This window comes from Drosophila santomea, chromosome 3L (genome assembly GCF_016746245.2).
Source record: "Drosophila santomea strain STO CAGO 1482 chromosome 3L, Prin_Dsan_1.1, whole genome shotgun sequence".
NCBI classification, from domain to species: Eukaryota; Metazoa; Arthropoda; class Insecta; order Diptera; family Drosophilidae; genus Drosophila; species Drosophila santomea.
Genome location: NC_053018.2, coordinates 4,092,178 through 4,112,214, shown reverse-complemented (window position 1 = coordinate 4,112,214; position 20,037 = coordinate 4,092,178). Strand labels below are relative to the sequence as shown.

Sequence of the window (20,037 nt, the reverse complement as noted above, 5' to 3'; positions counted from 1 at the left end):
TGATATTCGTATTCTATATTCCATTTTCCACTTTGGATACTCACCGATGACACTTTTTGGGACACAAAACTATCCGGCTTGCACTGCAGCAATTGTATGGCCAGGCTAATGTCGGCCTTGTAGCGTTCCTGGGCAGGAAGAGAGGGGAGAGGAGAGCGGTAAGGACACAGATAAGAAGGCGTCACGGAAGTGGCATAAACGAGCAGCACTGCACTGCGAGAAAACTACCATACGGTAGCAAATGAGAGGTATGCAATAGATAAATACATAACCCTGTTTCTTTTAATTAGATTATATTTCCCATTCCAAAAATACCTGCTTAAATGTTAATTACACATAAGTTTCTTTTAAGAGTAGAAAATAACAAATATATATTTTTAGAGCCACACAAAAATACCTGCTTAAATGTTTGTTACACACAAGTTTCTTTCAAGAGTAGAAAATAACAAATATATATTTTCAGAGCCACACCAAATAGTTCTCAGTGTGTTTGCGCTTGTGTTTGTGCGGTCGCTTGCTTGTGTGTGTTTGCATGGGTTAGTTTGGGTGTGTAGCTTCTTGGTTCTTTTGACACTTTTCGTATGCAAATGTCAAATATGTTTGCTTTTCGTTTTGTTTCACTCGACTCCTGCCACTGCAAAAGTTCACTTGCCGCCGTCTCCTGCCCCAAAAACCCTTTTACACATTGTTAAGCAAACTTTTTTCAATGGGTACTTTTTCGATTTAAGGGTGTAATGGGTTAGAAGGGATTTCTGGCAGCCTTGCAATGTAATTATTATAATTTGTGCCCATAACAAGTAGTGTGATTTAAAGTTCTGTATGAGAAAGTTACTACAGAAAATATTATTTAAAGCTCACTTTCCCACAGATAAACTTTAATAGCACTGCAAATTAAGATCGCAAAGTGTGAATAATTCTATAGAAATAAAAGTAAGTGATATAATTCATACAACTCTTGTGTCCTTGAAAACCTTTTAACTTTACGTTGCACTGCCGATTTCCAGGATACCTTGGTAACCGATATCCTTAACCCTCTAAGGACAACCATCTCAGTGCGCGTCGCTGTTGCTTTTGTGCATTTTGGTGTCAGCGGCAGAGCCTCAAAAAGTTCGCTCCTCTCTTGCCTTCTTGTGCCTTTTTTCGCCTTTTTTTATTTTTGTAGCACAACGCACACACATCGCAAACAGGAGCAACTTTCAGATGCCTTTTTAAATTTTCACAAATGCGATGCACTCGAACTTGTTAAACAAGCAACAACAGCAAGCAAAGAAAAACAGGGAAAACTGGTGGGGATGAAGGGGGGGTGGGGTTGCGAAAAGCTACAACTGCATTGGTGACCCAAATGCAACAACACCACACAACAGTAACAACAATGGTGGCAACAACGGCTGCGGGGAAAATGGAAAATGCGGCTGGCAGTAACGGCATTTTGCACCACGTTTACCAACACTTTCACGCCCCACCGCCCCCAACTATTTTTCCAGCTCTGTTTCGGTTCGTTTTCTTACGCTGCATTTTCACACTACTTGGGGCGACAAAAAGAAGGAAGTCCTGGAAAAACCACACGTGGAAAAAAGGCATATCATGGCATAATCACTTGGAATCACAAGGAAAACAGCTTTATAGTATGATAGGAATTACTTATAAATTATTAATATAATAAATGGTAGCAAGGGTTGTTTACTTTTAAGCTGGTACTTTTACTTTTAACAGATGTATGTATATGCCTCTGAAAACTTTGTCATAGTTTTCCTTTTTCCGTGTAGTGAGAGAGCAAGGAAAATACGAGTGAGCCTCGCAAGGAACTGCGAAATGACGCCGCTTGCATTTTACGTTCATTTTCTCTTATTTTTCCTTTTGCACGTCTTCCCTGGCATTTTTATTATTTTGTGTGCACTCCGGGCACTGTGCTGCTAGCAATTTTATAAATAGAAAAATGCATAAAAATTGCATGAAATAGGAATGGAATAAATTCCAACTGCGAACCGTAGGCGATGGCGTTTGGGGCATTGGTGTGGCATTGGGGGCGTGGCCAAGTGGCAAGTGGCAAGTGGCTCGACTTGGAAGTGGCAGCTAAATAAGCGGATGCATTGATTGAACTCGAAAATGTTGATTGTCAGTTGGAGCAAAGCGTGAAAGTAATTTCTCTAAGCGGGGCATTATTGTGCTTGGAAATGGAATTCCACTTTCAATTCGAATTGATGGATTACAGGAGCAGCTTACTAGCATTTTTTCTTGTATTTGATCGCCCGTTGCCATTATGATTTTCAGATTACTTTCTGTTATATCTTTTGGTGTGCTATTGTTGGGAGTCAAAGAGGTTTTGATCGCCTTGGCAATGATTGAGAACCAATTGAAAAGTGGCAGTAAGTAGGCTACGTATTTTGAAATATCTTGTGGAAGGAAGTAAACCGCTTCTAGCCAAGGATTTTAAATATTTGTACAGTAGTTTTACGGTTGAAATTGTCCTACTTTATGGCACATTGAGCTTCAACGCCACCCAGATCGTATTACTTTGATCCCCAACAGTTTCGCCAACTTGATTGACCTATTTTTTCCCGGCGATGCGCGTCTCTTCAATCCATTTTAGTGGCGCAGCTGGAGCCGTAAATAAACCCGGCCCGGAAACAACCCGCCCCTTTTCATTCCATCAACTGCCATTGGCAGCCCTTCAAAATCCATTTGGCCAACTGGCCTCAGCACGTTCGCTGCACGGCGAATGCAAAATAAATTCCCAACTTTACACCCTTTAATGAAGTGCTTGCAGCACTGAGCTCTGCGCTCTGAGCCTCGTATTCCAAGGACTCGCAGGAGCGCAGGACCTTAAATTTAAAACGTGCCACGGACTGGCCATCGATTCGAATTCCAATTGGTTTTAATTAAAAGCAAAGCGCCCTGCTCCACATGCGCCACATATTTAGCATTGCGTGATTGCAGCAGCGAGTGCATGCCAGGGAACTAATAAAGATAATTGAATCATTAGCGTGTGTAAGCTAATTGTATGCATTTAATTAGCAGCCCATAAAAACGACCCTTTCCCCAAAACGAACTTCATCTAAGCTTTATGTTCATGCTGCCATTGGACGCAATTCAAACATCATCAATGCGGCATTAATTGGAAGCGATGTTACGGCGAGTTACGTGCAGGTAAAGATAAATATCAATAAAGGATATGCTCTTAAATAGGATTTTGTAGTTTGCAAACTGGAAATCAAATCATCAATCGGTACTTTTGATTTAAGCATCTTGTTTCAGTATTAATTGTAGGATATTATCATATTAAGGATTAATTTTTGAATATATTCTAATATATTCTATGCCAACGCAGTTACCTCTTAAATAGGATTTTGTTTACAAACTAGAAATCAAATCATCAATCGGTACTTTTGCTTTAATCAACTTGTTTCAGTATTATTTGTATGATATTATCATATTGAGAACTAATTTTTGCCAACGCAGTTACCTCTTAAATAGGATTTTGTTTACAAACTAGAAATCAAATCATCAATCGATACTTTTGCTTTAATCAACTTGTTTCAGTATTAATTGTATGATATTATCATATTAAGAATTAATTTTTGAATATGTCCTAATATATTCTATGCCAACGCAGTTACCTCTTAAATAGGATTTTGTTTACAAACTAGAAATCAAATCATCAATCGATACTTTTGCTTTAATCAACTTGTTTCAGTATTATTTGTATGATATTATCATATTAAGAATTAATTTTTGCCTACGCAGTTACCTCTTAAATAGGATTTTGTTTACAAACTAGAAAACAAATCATCAATCGGTACTTTGGCTTTAATCAACTTGTTTCAGTATTAATTGTATGATATTATCCTATTAAGAATTAATTTTTCAATATATTCTAATATATTCTATGCCAACGCAGTTACCTCTTTTTCATGTAGTAACCGCTGAGTTAAAATTAATTTGCCCATCAGATTTCCCAACTACATATATTGAATGCGACACAGAATTCGTTGCATACTTTGCGGCTGCAGGCCGCGGAAAAGCCCGCAATAAAAGGGGAAATGCATTGGAATGGAAAACTAAGTGTGTGGAATGGTGGTCCGCAGTAAAAGGAAAACCGGAGCAGATTCGTAGGCCGCACGTCTGATTGCCTTTGTGGCGCTGTTTGTGCGGTTTTCCTTCCTACCCTTTTTTATTTAGGTTCCCTTTTCCGCTGGCTTAGAGTTCGTCACGGCTTTTCTGCAATTTCACGCTTGTTTGCTGACCAACAGCTGACCGCAAGTCAAAACCAAAGCTCCTGGAAATGGGGAAAAACGGATTGGGGGGGAAACGTGAAAATTGCGACGAGGTGACATGCATGTGTGTCTGCCATTTGCGGTGGCTTTTGATTCGCCAATAAAACGTGCTGACAGGCGACATGGTCGCAAGTTTATGAATAGCATGCGAAATTGTCACATAGCCGCGAGGTGCCAGCCTCATAATGAATAATAAATTCTTTATGACCGGGAAAAACAATCAAATTGGACCAGCGGTTTCTAAACTTTCCACCTGAAAGTGCGATTTTTCGGGATTGGGAAATTGGTAACATCAAATAATGGACTGCATGCGAGTAAAGTCATTGCAATCAACTATTTAAATGTTTATAACCCGTTTAAAGTTGACATAAAATTCCACTTAAGCACCTGGCGGTTGCGTTTTTATAGCTGAAGAGTTAATGCTTTAAATGGGACTTAACATTTAGATAAATGGAATTTTAGGGCATTGCACTTTGGCCTGCTAATAAAATCCGTACAAAGCTGAACATAACGCTTTAATTAGTGCAACATGAGCTACAAAACATGGAAACAAAATTAGCCAAGCTGGCCATACATGTTTTGGCCATTTAAATTACACACACATACATTGCTCCAGCATCTTCATTAACAACTATTCAGTTCCGATTAGGCCCGCATAAACGCTTAACCCGCCCCCCTCCCCCCTCCTGGTTTTGGGTGGAAAATGGCCGCCGGAAAAGCAAGTCGGAGCACTGTTTGTGTCATTTGGTCCACGAGAGATTTCCGCCTCAGAGACACACACAAATATGCCCACATGCATATGTACATACATATGTACATATGTAGATGTTAGCCCATAACTGACGATGCATGTGCACAAATATTATGGTTAATTATGTGGCACAGTTTTCCCCACTGCCACACAGTTTTCTACTGCTGCCTCACACGCCCACTAAACACGGTAATTTTCCAACTCTAATTAACAATTTTTTGCTTCGCATTTCCACGCTTCTATTGCACGTTTTTGCGAATGCGGTTTTCACCCGTCTTTAAGTTCGACCAACCGCAAAATCAAAACCACAAATGCAAATGCAAATGCCAACTAAATTATGAGAAAATTAATATCCACAGATGACAGCAGCAACAACAACAACAACCAGAACAAGAACAAGAGCAGGAGAATTGCATAGTAAATTAAGTTACTGCCAAGGGGGTTTTGGCTCAGGGGCGGCTGAATCTAATTAGTTGCTCAAAAGCCTTGCCAACGCAGCGCAGTAGAAGGGTTTAGTATGGGGTTCAGGGGGGGAGGTGGAGGGGTACAGTGGGTGGAGTGGGTGGAGTGCAGCACCACCCACTGCGGGTTGACTGCACCACCAAGTGGGCGGATGGACCAGCTGGCAGATAGACGGAGACAGGCATTTGAGTTAAGTGAATCTGCATGTCATTCATGTCAGGACATTTAGTGCAGCAAGATGCGTCGAGATGATGGCATTGCACTGCGAGAAATTGCAGTGTACACAAATAGAATAATTAAAATACTCAATTATGCTAAGATAAATTAGTAGTAGTGTCCATATTCAAGAGCTAATAACACTTCTAATCAGCTTAAAACATTCTTATTTAAATATTACTTAGCTTTTAACTTTCTTTTTCAAATATTACTTAGCTTTAATCTTTCTTTTTCAAATATTACTTAGCTTTAATCTTTCTTTTTCAAATATTACTTAGCTTTAATCTTTCTTTTTCAAATATTACTTAGCTTTAATCTTTCATTTTCAAATATTACTTTTTAAAAAGCATAATCTAATTTCTTCCACTTTTTTTCGAGCTGCCTATGAATCTGCCCAATTAGCTTGAGCTCGGCTGCACTCTGGCATTCGGATTTATGTGATTAATCTGGAGGTGCCTCCTCCACCGCCCGGAATTAGTACCACAGCTGCAATCCAAATCCGTATAATCAGGAAAGCAAGAAAAAAAGCGAAGCTACATGTGTTGGCCGGAAATTTGGCTGTGGTCAGAAGCACCGAGAAAATGCTGAAATGTCAACATTTGCCCATAAATACCCTCGCATTGTACATGGACCCAAAAATTAGCATAAGCGTAAACATTGCCAAGTGGCATTTAGGGAGAACAACGGGCGCGGGGGGGGTCGAAGGATTGTGTACACTTTGCTTTTGGGCCAAGTCAAACATTTTGGCACTGCATTAAATACACAGCATTTGCACAATGCCCAACTGGAGGCAGACATGGGCGGAGGTGCAAAAAAGGAGGGAAGGGGTGCTGGGACTTTGAGCATTGCCAAAAGCAAATAAATTGGCCAAAAGAACCATCAGAACCCACTGATGATTGGACGCTTTACTATACATACATATATGTATATGTTTTCGTGGCAAAGGGTTTAATGCTCGCTTGTGCGTGGCAAATTTGTAGAATTTACATTTTTATTTCTGGGCCAAAAGAAATATTATGCAACACATGGCGGGCATTAAAAGGGTTGCAGCTAATGAAGGCTAAAAGGGCGCTGGATACCCTTAAGATGATTGGTTATCACATTCATAGGGCGTATAAAAGTGTCATTATAGACAAATTTATTATATTTAAAGCTGAATTACATGCCACCATATATTGATATACGATTTATTGATAAATATATATATTCACCTTTTGTAATATGAATTTGATATTGAGCGCATATTTATTTGATATTTATAGCCACGAAGAAAAGCACTGAAGTAATGACACAAGCTATATGTATTGGAATACAATGAGCGCACCAAGTAAGTTCAAGTAAATTCCTTTTATGGGCGAAACTTCCGGGGAATGCAATCAATGCCAATATAAGACATACTCGTATATCAACAGTTAAACCCGAATCATTTCGATTCGTTCGTGGCGAACTTTTCACATTCCCATTCACAAAGTTAATGTACCTTTACCACCGCGCATATCAAAATCCGACTGCCTTTTGCTGGGTGGAAAGGCAAAACTAAAGCAAAATCATTTGAAAACTTGTATGGGGCGCATCATTTATTCATCACGCACAGTCTGAATGACAGAAGGACATGGTCGTACATTATTGTTAGCCACCCTCACTATATCCACATTGCGTATACATATCCCTATTCAAACACTCAAACATTCAAACACTCGCACCCATTCGAGTCGGTCAATCATGGAAATGGCCATAAATGTATATAGTATGTGTACTGTTTGCATTTGTGTTTTCTGTTTTATATTGCTTCGATTTGAAAATCCAGAAACCCAAGATCCACTTGGTCTAGGTGGAGAGTCCATAGTTTGCCAGCTTCTTGACTTCGAGAAAGTCAACCCCCGAAAAGATGAAGCTAATCTTTTTGTCCTTGCGAGTGTTTTTGTTGATTTATTCAAATACATCCATGTGCAAGGACATCTTTATCACAACTTTGACCACAAAATAGAAAACAAAAACCATTTTAAAGCTCGCCCGCCTCAGTACACAAAATGTGAATAGCTTAAATGTATAAAATCGAGTTTGGTTAGGACTTATTTAAATTTTCTCTTAACAGTTCTGGTTAATACCAGAGTGAGAAACCAGAATTTCTGCCTTTTCTTTTTACCCGCCTTTTATTTTCTTTTTGTGGGTTTGCGTTGAGGACGTTTTTTTTCCTTTCCATTTCTTACCAAAAGCAGATGTAATTATTTTTAATGAGCGACTGCAAAATTACACATGAAACACATCAAGGAGGGCGAAAGAAATGCTTATATGGGTCGAAGTGTGTCTGGCGAAATATAAATGAAAGAAAAATGTCCCCTTAATTCAGGCAAGAAAAGGCAAAAATCAGTGTGAAAAATGTGGAAAATCATCGTGAACGAGCATCAGCGAAAGCCCCAAAGGCCATCAAATCTTTCAATCTAAAATCCAAATATTGTAACATCATCAACCCAGTGACTTCATTAAAAAAATTTGTTTGGAAGGGGAGAAACTTATTTCGGTTTTCGGGTCAAGAAAATTGTATATGTGTGTTTGTGTTATGGTGTATGTGTGTGTGTGAGCACTAATTTGAGGCTTGTGTTTTAATTAAAAAGGACAATATATTTGCATGACAGGCACAGCGTTGAAATGCCCGGAGACAAACGCAACTGACAGCTGGCCCATAAAGCAACAGCAGCAGCAGCAGCCAAGGACATCAGGATATCATGACGGCAGGACACTCGCCAGGATTCCAGCATTCACCACACACAAGAAAATCAGTTAAGGTGCACGGAGTGTGAGGATGATGGCAACGACTATATTATGACTAAGAGGAAAGTTGGTAACACGAAATGAATTGCTTAATTTATATGAGTCTCTTGATTAACAGTCGCTTAGAAAAGGCTATTACTGCTGGCATCATAACTAATGAGCATTTCTTTAAAATAAATAATAACCCATTCTAAGTTCTAATAATTTCCCTGTTTTATTTTTATAAGCCTTTTATTAAATCCTGAATTTGCGCAAATCAATATGCTCCTCAATAATTCAGATACCCATTGGCCATGCGGGAATCACGTCAAAATTAAATTGACGGATCGATAAAATACAGATTTTCCATAAAATGCGTTTCAGCCGAAAAAACAAAAATACACAATATAATAATATAAAATCAAAGGGAACGGCAGACACAAAAAAAAATAATAATATAAAAGGCCGTCGACGTTGCGTTAGCGAAATATTCGAAAAGCTGAAAAGAACAAGCGAGCGAGTTCATGGAAAATGGGTGGAAAATCTGGGAAAAACATATCACGATGAATCATCATGCAGCCAGTTGGCGCCAAATGCCAAAAACAATGCAACCGCGCCATGAAAGCAACACAACAAATTATGATTTACAAGAGCAGAAGGGCAATCCGAAAAAAAAGGATACCAAAAGTAGAATGGAAGGAATCACTGTAATTACAAAGGCCGAAGGAAAACTCGGGATTAAGTATACGCATTGTTACATTCATACGTGCACGTGTTGCAGGGTTTGGAAACGAAATTGTAAGCCTTACACGCTAAAAAATGGGAATGCTATCTTTAAATAAAGAAATCATTCTTTAGTGGGAAATATGTAAAGCTCAAAACCTAGATTTGCTAATAATAATGAAAGTTCATGTTGAATAAATTAATTTTCATCAAAGCAAATGGTCTGAATTTTTAACTTTATTTTATTTGTATTATTTTTCCTGTGCACCCATACATTGTGTATGCGATTTGTTGTGGTTGTGTTCCTGGTTCCTCACTTTCAAAACGTACGTTGCACAGGAAAAGAAAATTTATTTGCGTGTCGAACAAAAATGGGAAAAAGTGGAAGTGGAAAACCCCCCGTGAAAATGCTGGGCATGGAAAACAATAAAGAAAACTCGGCGTATCCGCAGATGGAAATGGAGGCAGAGTGTTGCGCTAAGCAGTTGCAATTAGTGTGGAGTGTTTGGTTACGGTGAGATGGCTGAAAAGGATTCGAGGCGTGCGTGAATAACTTAGCCAAATTGATGAATGTGAGTGCGTGAGTGTGAGTGAGTGAGTGTGAGTGAGTGAGTGTGAGTGAGTGAGTGTGAGTGAGTGAGTAGGTGAGTCGACGAGCAACCATAAATCAAATGGAAAGGTACGAAACCCGGATCGTACTAATGAATAGTTAGGGTTCCAAACGAAAAGTTAGAGCAGCAGCAACAGTTTGATGAATGTGCGAAATGGTAAAGTTATCTCATCGCATTTAATAGACCTCTATGTTCTCAAAGAAGCTTACATACTAAAACAAGTAACTTAAAAATTCAGAAACGTTAGAATCAAGTAAATAAACAAATCTCTTAGAATAATTTTTCTTCATATTATATAAGCCTTTATTGATTTATGGCAAATATGGCAAACCAAGGCAGCTTAGCTATGCAAAAATTCATAACTCTTTTTGGCTGACTGCCTCAATTGCTGCCGGTCGGTCGTCTGCTCTATTTATTTAATATTTATTTCAAATTTATTTATTTAGCAGGCCGGCACACTTGAAAAAAGGCCAAAAATGAAATAGCACACACACTTGTGCTGAGAAAATTCTATGCCAAAACGAGGGACCACACAGAAAAATGCCCAAATTCGGGGGTTTTGGAACTTTGAAGCCTCAAAAATGGGGGATGAAATATATGTGTATAGATATATATATAAGAGGGGCCATTTTGTTGCTAAAAGGCCAACCAAAGGTGTTTCAAATGTGTTGGCAAAGTGCTTAAAGTGCCAGGCAAACTATTTGCTCACAATTTTCTTGTTTTCCCGGGGTTTTCCACGTTTCACATTTTGCGGGAAAAAGATCGAACAAAGTTTTCACCCTGGTAAGCAGCCAAGCAAAGTGATAATGTGCACAAAGTAAAAGTAGAGGCAACCGAACAACCAACAAATACCAAACGTACAACAACAGCGAGTTGTAAAGCTTTTACACTAAACAACAAAGTTAAGCTGGATATTTGTTTCCTACCTTCTGCAGTTGCACAAGTTTTATGACTTGAACGGAAGCCCAGAAATACGGGCAAAATCGGCAAAAAATGCGAACAACTGTTTTACAACACGCACGTGCAACGTGGCGTATGCGCAATGTTCGTCTCTCAATGGTTGTAAATGCATAAAGGATAAGTGGGATTGCGAAATAAAACCGAATAACATTATTTTAAAAACAAATCCGCTTACATTGAATCGAACAAGCGAAATGCAAAGAAGATTGCAGATTAAGTTTGAAATGAAAGAAACCGACCAAAAACAAAGAAAGAAAATGTAGAGATTTTTAATAAATTCCAATTACTTAAGGGATAGAAAAAACTCTTTGGTATAAAGTGCACGGCTTTGCAGAGATTCTCGCTGCATAAAAAAATTAAATAGCTTTAGGTACTTTCGTAAGAAATGTCCTAAAGTAAGCTTAATTCAAAGCAAAAACTCATTTGTCTAAAATGTACATAAAGACAATAAAATAACTTGAAATACTTTTCTTAAAAATGTCCTTCAGTCAGCATAATAAATGTAATTTCTTGGAAATTTGTCTTTAAAAGGGTTAAACCCGTTCCTAAACTGCACAACTAATTCTTGAAGTGCACAGGTACTGGCACTTTAGCCCGCTTGGACATTCTACGGAGGCCATCAAGATTGATTTATGTAAATGATTGCCACACTTTGCGCCAGATAATAAATAACCCCACGAAGCCAAAGGAAACTAATCAGAAACTAAAAGACAACAAAAGTGATAAAAACGGAGAGGGGTTAGCTGCTAAAGGAATAAAAACCCAAGGGAAACTTCCACCGTAATGCAGCACTTGGCTTTTGCCTTCTGACTGACTGACTGATGAACAGACGTTGCGAATTTTTTGCATGCCACTTAAGCCTTCTCTTGGCGTAGAACAAAAGGGAAAGAGTCAGCCTCTGCCGTTGTGAAAGAGACGGCTACAGTGGAGCACGGCTACAGCGGCAGACACAATGATATATTGCTGATTTGCGTGCCGCAGCCAGAGAGAAGTTTCCTTTCACAGTTCGGTAAGGGCAATTCGATATGCATACATCAAGTGCAGGGACACAAGACTACCACTTCTTGGATCCAAATCCAAATCCCGAGCAGCCCAACCCACCGGGTCCAGACCCCCATTCCACGGTAGTTAGATGGCAAATAGTACGCCTCGGATTTGACAAATGGTCGGGGCTGGGGCCATGCTAATGGGAAAACTCCAATCCGCCTAAAGATCTATTGTGCTTTCGTTTGAGATCTGCTAAGTTGGACTTCAAGTTTTCAATAGATGTTCGCACTAAAGTTTGCGACGATTACAAGCATATAATAAAAGTCACTTTTTGCCATAACATAGGAATAAAGTGTATGAATAAATCTTACAGAACTACAAAGCACTTTGGCCACATTACAGAAATTGCGGCTTTAATTGAATTATTTTCTTTAACTACAAAGCATGGTTCGCATATTCCTGAAAAGTTTGCTGAAAGAAAAACATTTTCTCTGCAGTTTATTGTAAATTTCTTGCCTCCGCCATGGACTAGTTTTGTCATCCAATTTGAGGGACAATCAGCAAAAAAGAGCTAAACAAACGCCAGTTGACACTTGGCTTTAATCGCCGCACTCCAGGAAGCGAGCAAATTAAAAAGCTGCCAACTAATGGTCCGCACCGAAAACTCATTTGTGCACATGGCCACACTGGCGCTGCCATTAATGGCTGAGCACTGGGCGCCGGGGAAGGAAAAGTTTGGAATGAAAATTGCATAACTCCAAGCCGGTCGTAAACCCCCTCCCACCCCCTCCTCCTCCCCCTCAGGAACTCAGACACATGTGGCAATGGGTGGCAGAGTGGGCGAACATGAAAGTTGCATGTAATTCCAGGAACTACGCTGCACATGCACTGATATACGAGTATATGCATATGTACATACATATATGCATTTGTATTTGCAGCTTTTGATTTGGCCATTTTTCATTTTGGTATTTTGTTTGCCTAACAGATTTTACATCCAACAATTTGGGCGCCTTGCATTGTGCAGATTTGCAGATTTCATTGTAAAGCGAGTGTGTGCTGTTGTTATAGAAATAATAAAAATATATGCCATGCTTTTTGGAAGGGCTAGTGCCTTTGAAATAGTTTCAACAAGTTTAAAAGTTTATGAGAGAATTGCAGATCTGTGCACAGGTGGGGTCAAAACTGGCACAAAATGTAACTGCCAACTTCATAGCTCCTTAAACAAATTACATTTCTGGAATCTGGATCTCTTCCAATACTTGCTGTTTCTGAACTCTTTGGCCAAAGTATCGGATACAATTTCCCTGGACTGTTTAATAGAAGCGCACTTGTTCAATTACGGTTTAGAAACCGGTTGATAGCCTTTCTAATTGGCTTTTATCAGATGCTTCTACTGATTTCGATAAGCGTTCGTCAACATCTTGAGCTCTAGAATTGGCCACATTTATGTAAAGTATACTTGAGCGTTTTCCCTCTACCTGCCACATTCATTTATCTATCCAGCCACTTGAGCATTTTCTGCTTTTGGCATGCAAATCCAACCACCGTTCAAAATCAACCCACTTCAGCTGAATTTGCTCTCAAAACTAAAGCTCCTGCACATGGAGACACACACACACATGTGAGGAGAATGTGTAGAACTAAATATAGCACCCCCGATGGCGATAGAGGGTTAAAATGTGAATTCCGGCCACTAAAAATAAATGAGAGACCAAAGTTGGGGCAAAGTAAGTAAAGCGGCTATCATGATTGATTCACCGAATTAAGGCTAATTGCATAAAAAATATGAACTGCACATGTAGTCGGCACTAGGGTTGAACCTCAATTAAGGCTAAAACAGCTATGAAATTGGACTGGAAAAAATCAATTGTTACTTACGCAAAATTAGTTTATTGTACATTAGTGAAGATTGATTTTTATTCAACAATTTTCTGTGTAATTTCCTTGCAGCTGTAATATTTCACACCTGATAATTATCCTTTTTTTTTTTGGGTAGAATTTTTGCCAGTGTACTTAAGTATATATAGATGGCGCCACAAGCACGGACATGGACATGGCTTCGGACACGGACACTCAACCCCGGGCACGTAAAAAGGAACTCGGAACTTGGCGCCAAAGTTTTGCGTTTGGCGCAGACATTAAAATGCTTAAAATATCGATTTGTTGCAAGGGCTCGAAATAAAAGGCCGCCATTTGGGCCAAAAACGCGGCGCACGAGCAACAGTCTGCCACTTAAATGGCCAAGGAAACTGGGTGGCAAGGGCAGAAATAGGGAAAATGGCATGAGAAAGAGATTTTACGCTTCTCTTGGGCTTGTGTATGTATATTTTATCTTATATTTCAGCAATTATAAACATTTATTTTTGGCGCAAGGAAGTTCAACTCAAGCGTTTGTGTTGGGCAAACGTTTATAATTAGAGGTAGGCTTGAATACCTAGCTATAAATGTTTTGAAATTTATTGTAGATATAGAAAGGTAATCTACCTTTCTAGATAGATTCCAAAATGAATGCACTAGCTGTTCTTTAATTTCCCAACTTCTTTGGCCATCAATCCACCTGGGAATCTATTAATCTGCCTGCTGATCTATATATCCTTTCACCTACCAGTGCAATTTCTCGAAACCATCCATCTGCATGGAGGTATCAGTCAATTTACCTATCCACCAACACCCACTTACTTTGTCGGGTTTTTTGGCTAGGTGTATATATGGCCGGATCCGTTTGCCTGCTTTCTTCGCCCGAATAGACATTTATAGCCCGAAAAGTTTGGTAGAATGTAAACCTGCACATCCTGGCCAGTTGCCTTGGCTATTTAGTGTGTGTCTATGACTTCCTTTCTATCTTTTTCCCTTTTTTTTGTCCACCACCCCATCCAATTCACCATTTTTTGGCCAAACTTCAGCTTTTTGCACCTGTGTAACCTGGGTAATTTCTGCCCACCGCTTATACGCTTTTTTTTTTGTAGCATTTAGGTTTTATGTGGCCCAAAACCAAAGGCAAAATGGATTCGTATCATGACTGAAAACTCGGCTCTGATTTTTCCGCACTGTTATTGCTGTAATATGAAACAGTCTTTTTTTCTCCCCAACTTCCATTTTTTGGCCGTGTTTTTTCCGTTTTCGAGCGGTTCAACATTCAGTTTTCGTGTGTTTCCGTGTGTTTTACGGTTTACGATTTTGCTCTACGCTCGTCTACGTGCATTTTGGCCGCATATTTTCCGGTCGTGTTGCTACTGCCACTGTCGTTGTTTTGCTTCATTTCACATGCACCCGGAACCGTTTCCATTGTTTGTGCGGGGAAATTAAAAAAGACCGAACCGAACACGCAAAACGAACTGGAAAATGTTTGCGGACATGGACATTGGGCATGGCCAGAACTGGATGAAGTGGAAAGGAATTCCGAATTGTTTACTTTTGCCTTCACTCGCAGATAACGTATAGTTATGGGTATTATAGGGGATATGCACGTGGGATTTATAGAGGCGACGATGCCCGTTGATTGAATGCCGGATTTTCGCATATTCTTTATGACAGTGCCGGTTGGGGATCAAGTGTTTCACAGCCAAAAGGGCGGAATATTTCTATGGATTTTGTGAAATTAAAACTGAACGTTTTATGGGAAATAACAATGGTTTGTGTTCCAGTTTGTTGAAAAATCCAAATGTTTGCGCATAGAAAAAATAACAATTTGTTTGTGCATTTAATTAAAATTCAGTGCACGTTGGGCTAGAATAGCAATATTACAGAGACTGAATCTGCGTTTAAATTAAAAGCATTTTCAAATTAAATTATTCAAAGTGCATATAAATTCATATCACAGAATATAAGCTATCCAAAATCCTACTTGAATATTTAATAAGCTTCGCTGTTTCGCTCATTTATTTTCTCAACCATCTGGCTTAATCTTCTGCAAAATTTCATTAAACAACTCGATGCGATGCCTGCCCTGTCTCATTAGCAACTCGAGAGCCCACTTACAGCATTTGATAATTTAATCACTACGGAATTTCTATTATTTGATTCGGCTTATTGTCGGTTAAATCACAGACAGATTGGGTTTTTGGGCCCAAAAAGCAATTTTAACAGGGCCCATCAACCCAAGAAGCCCACTAACCAACTGGCATGCCAAACGGCAGCCAACTCAACACACTTAACCACAAAAATCACCAACCACCCAACCACCCAACCACCCAACCACCCAACCACTACACCACACACCCACCTAAGCCGGCTAGCTGGCTGAGTGCTTAGTGGGGATGCCACATTAGGCAAATATGTAAATAACTTTTAAGGAATTAAGCGCACTCGCCCACAAAAGCTGCAAAGGGAAGCTGAGGAGCTGACTAGGAGAAAAACGTGTTTGCTAGACAATACATACTTTCTTGGGCCCAGCTTATCAGCCGATAAACAAGGCCTACAATACAATCGCTCATACGCCATGTTGCACCGGTACCGGTCTGTTGAGCAGCAAAGTGGGGCATGCAACAGGGGCAAATCCCCTGCAAAAGCGGACAGGCACTGCAAGAAATTGGCTATCAGCTATACTTAAGGTTAGCTGAATTAATTACTGAGCTTGGTTCACAAGTAATAATGAAACAACAAGGCTTCTGATATTCTGACAAATAGCGCCCAGCTTTCTTTATTTTCATGAGTAAACTTGCCATTCCAATTTCTCACTGTGTCTTAGGTGAAACCCATTAATTACACACACGTTTGCCAGAGGTCCAGGAACAGGAACAGCGCACAGGAGCCCAGGAGCATCCAGAGCAACCAGAGCAGCCAGACCAGAAGGCAAACCACAAGCGCGTCATTACCAAGCAGGGAAAACCAGCGATGGAAAAGTGGAATGAGAGGTATGCTATTGTGGAACGGGGGATAGGACTGGATGGGCATTGAGAGCCCGGAACGCAGAGATGTTGGATGGTGCCGGCGGGAATTGGGAATCGGTTCACATAGACCGCCACGTGAAGTCCTGCTGCATTTTATCTGCTCCAGTTGCAACGCATTGGGACACTGCGGAAGCAAAAGGGACGTTGACAGCCCCTGAGCATATTTACATTTGCTCGGCATTTAATGCAAGTGGGAATTACAAAAGGAGGGCGTGGCTAACGATGGTGTTGTTGTTGTCGTTGTTTTTTTTGTCCTGGGTGTCTGCCTCCTTCTGGCATTCGATTTAAAATATTCGAACGAAGCCGCAGAATGAGCCAGGATGGCAGTCATTTAAAAGCAGAAGGGGCCAGGTTTAAAAGCATAAACGGAAGCAGCGCAATATGGAGTACACAGTAATAAATAAAGCTAGACTAGCATAAAGTAAATCAATGGTGTCGTAAAGTATGCAACATTAAATTCAGAGTGCCACACAATTTAAATCCCTATCATTGCAACATTTAAATCGTCATATTTATATTAAATTTCTTTAAAAGCATCACTGCAACATTTAAATCGTTAACTTTAGATTAAGTTACTCTAAAAGCATCATTGCATCATTTAAATCGTTAACTTTAGATTAAGTTACTCTAAAAGCATTTTAAGCTGCACACAAAACTTAAAGTTTCAAAACAATCTAACTCGTTTATTAATTAGTTGACAAAATACAACTTTTTGTTTATCAAACTTCGATATATTGAATTAGCATACAACTATTCCCCACAGCCATCAAGTAGCATCGATAACTGGCCATGAAATTAATGACCGTGAGAGATAATATCATAACACAATTTGTCTATTTCTTCCTCTGTAATGCCCTGTGTTTCGAGCTCTTCAGCCAGCATTTTCCCGTAAGAGCGGTAAACAATAATAACAGGCAACAACAATGAAGCATGATGGCCCTGGGAGGATTACAGGACACATCCAGGGAAGGCAACTTTGCGATGTGCTCTGAATGGGGGACACCAGGACCATGAGCTCAAACTGAAGCATCGGGCGAGTATGCGACTAAGTGTTTTGCAACGGAAATGCCGAGCTATCATGCAAAAAGCCACTGTCAGATTAACGAACCATGGCCAAAACAGATGGGGGGGGGACAAAGGGGCGGATTGGGGAACCAGGAACGTAGGTAGCCAGAAGGTAAATGGCATCGGGAGATCCGCAGTCAGGCACGTGACGCAGCGACAGTCCATGACCAAGTGCTGATTTTTTATCAGCCGGAATCCGGAATGCGAAGGAAGTGACAGGAAGAGAACGCTGGCCCAACTGCTGAACTGAACGAAAACTGGCAAAGAGGTTATTGACATTGTTGTTTCCACGCTCCATACTCCACACTCCATACTCCTCACTCCAAACTCCTCATCCCAGACTGCACCACCGAAAACTCCCTATCTACATTTCTGTCTCGTCTGATTCGTTCACTTCGAAAATTCGTAGACTTGCAAGCAAACAGACGGCGAAAAAATGGCAAATGAAAAATGATCTGGAAACGGGGAATTATGAAGGCTAAAGTACCCTAACTTAAGCACAAACTTTATAACTTTCGACTGAAAAAATGTAAGTATTTAAAGGGGGTTTTCAGGGAAGAGGAGGAGAATATTAAGTATACGTAGTGCGGTTTTTCATTTTGAGTTATCGCAGTCTTGTTTAAAAGATCCAACACATACATATATTTCATACCAAGAATAAACGTAAGACTTTAAGCTCTCAACCCTTAAAAATTTGTCAGCAAATTCAGCATACTCGAAACAATAGCTCAATTATTTTTGATCACCAATAAAATGCATTGCCATCAAAATGCAGGTCCCTGCACTTGTGTGTGTGTGACAAAACCGCTTGAAAACATCATTGGATCCTTGAGAAGCGGGTCCAAAAACCGCTTAAAAAGCATTGCATACTTGCAGGCGCCTCCTTGAGAAATACAAAAAAAAGGGTTTTCCAAAGTGGCAGCCAGGACGAAAATAAAACGCTGCACAAAAACAGCAACGGAAAAACAAAGCAAAGTCAAGCGGAACGTAACAGAAACTGCGCAACTTCTGAAGAGGTGGAAATGCTTTTTAAGTATTAATTTGCGCAAACACTCGACGCAGCAACGGAAAAGCGATGGGGCAAACAACAAAGCGAGCAAAAAACAAGTTAATAAAGCAGTTGCAGCTGTAGCACCTCCTCAATTTCAGTTCAGCTTCTACTCTGCTCATTTCAAGCCACTTGTTTGTCTGCACTTAACACAAATGCAATGTTGTCATTTAAGAAATTAGGCAACTTTTTTATTCAAAAATTCTCTAAAAAGACAAAAGTCAGGCGAAGAAGATATATAAATATATTGCTTGAAATAAAGCTAAGTTAATTAAAAAACTGTAATAAAAATTTTCAGTTGCACAAGGAAGAACTTAAAAAACTAGAAATCGTAAAGTACCTAACATTAAAAAGTTAAAGGGGAATAACTTTTTGATTTTTACTTAGGCAACCCTTCAAACTTCAAGACGTACTCTAACTTTCAGACACTGAACTTAACTAGCTATTTTCTCCAAGTGCAACTCTTTGGCCAATGTCGCACTAATTGCGTGCAACATGGTCTATCGCTTTGCGCAAACACCTCGCCCAAAACACGTTGGACATCCACAGGACACTTGCTTTAAAAGGTTTCCCGGCCAACCCCTTCGATATGGTTCGTCGTCCTGCTTTCACTTCATTCCATTTTTACTGTTTTGCGTTAATTGAAAACTTTTTTTGCCAGCAGATATATTCGTATTTTTCGCAGCATGGCAAAAACAAAACTGAATTGGAAAACTTTTCTAGTTTTTCCCACGCAACAAACTACAAAACGGGGCGTGCAAAGTTGTCGTAAGTAGAAGTGCAACTCGGAGTTTTCAACGCTTTGCCGCCTTTCATTTGTTTAGACCTTAAGCGAACACCACCACCCCCTTCAACCCCCTGAAAGCTTTAAGTGCCAGCGGTCTACCTTCCTCGCCATCAAAAATATGGGCAAAAAAAACCGAAATTCACAGCCAGACTTAAAAGTGTTTGTGTTTCCTCTTAGAACTTCGGCGGCCAATTAGTTGGTTGCACTGAAATCCGACGGAGGAGCGGCATTTTTGGGGGCTTCAACTGGTTGTGGCAGCTGTTATATTCGAGACTTGGTCTTGGCCAAATCGGAAATCCACTCTAAGCTGTTTGGGCTTCCTCACTTTTTTTGAAATCGGAAAATTGTCACGGAAGGAAGGAAGAAACAGCTGGGCTGCTAAAAGTGACTTTTATAATGGATACCACGGAGTTCTTATTTTCGTTTTTTGCATAACAAATTAAAGAACTAATTTCTTGATAAGTTGTGAAGGAAACAAACTATATACTAAAAGCTTTTTTAATTCCGAAT

The 20,037-nt window shown here is 39.8% G+C and overlaps 1 protein-coding gene across 3 annotated transcripts in view; it reads right to left on the bottom strand.

The window, feature by feature from the left end:
* LOC120448290 (ras guanine nucleotide exchange factor B) overlaps positions 1-20,037 on the bottom strand; it is a 40,830-nt gene that overhangs the window by 6,306 nt on the left and 14,487 nt on the right. For all 3 annotated transcript variants that reach the window (XM_039630226.1, XM_039630227.1, XM_039630228.1), the window contains exon 3: positions 45-128. In XM_039630226.1, coding sequence (XP_039486160.1) covers positions 45-128 — 84 coding nt within the window. The remainder of the gene's footprint in view (positions 1-44; positions 129-20,037) is intronic.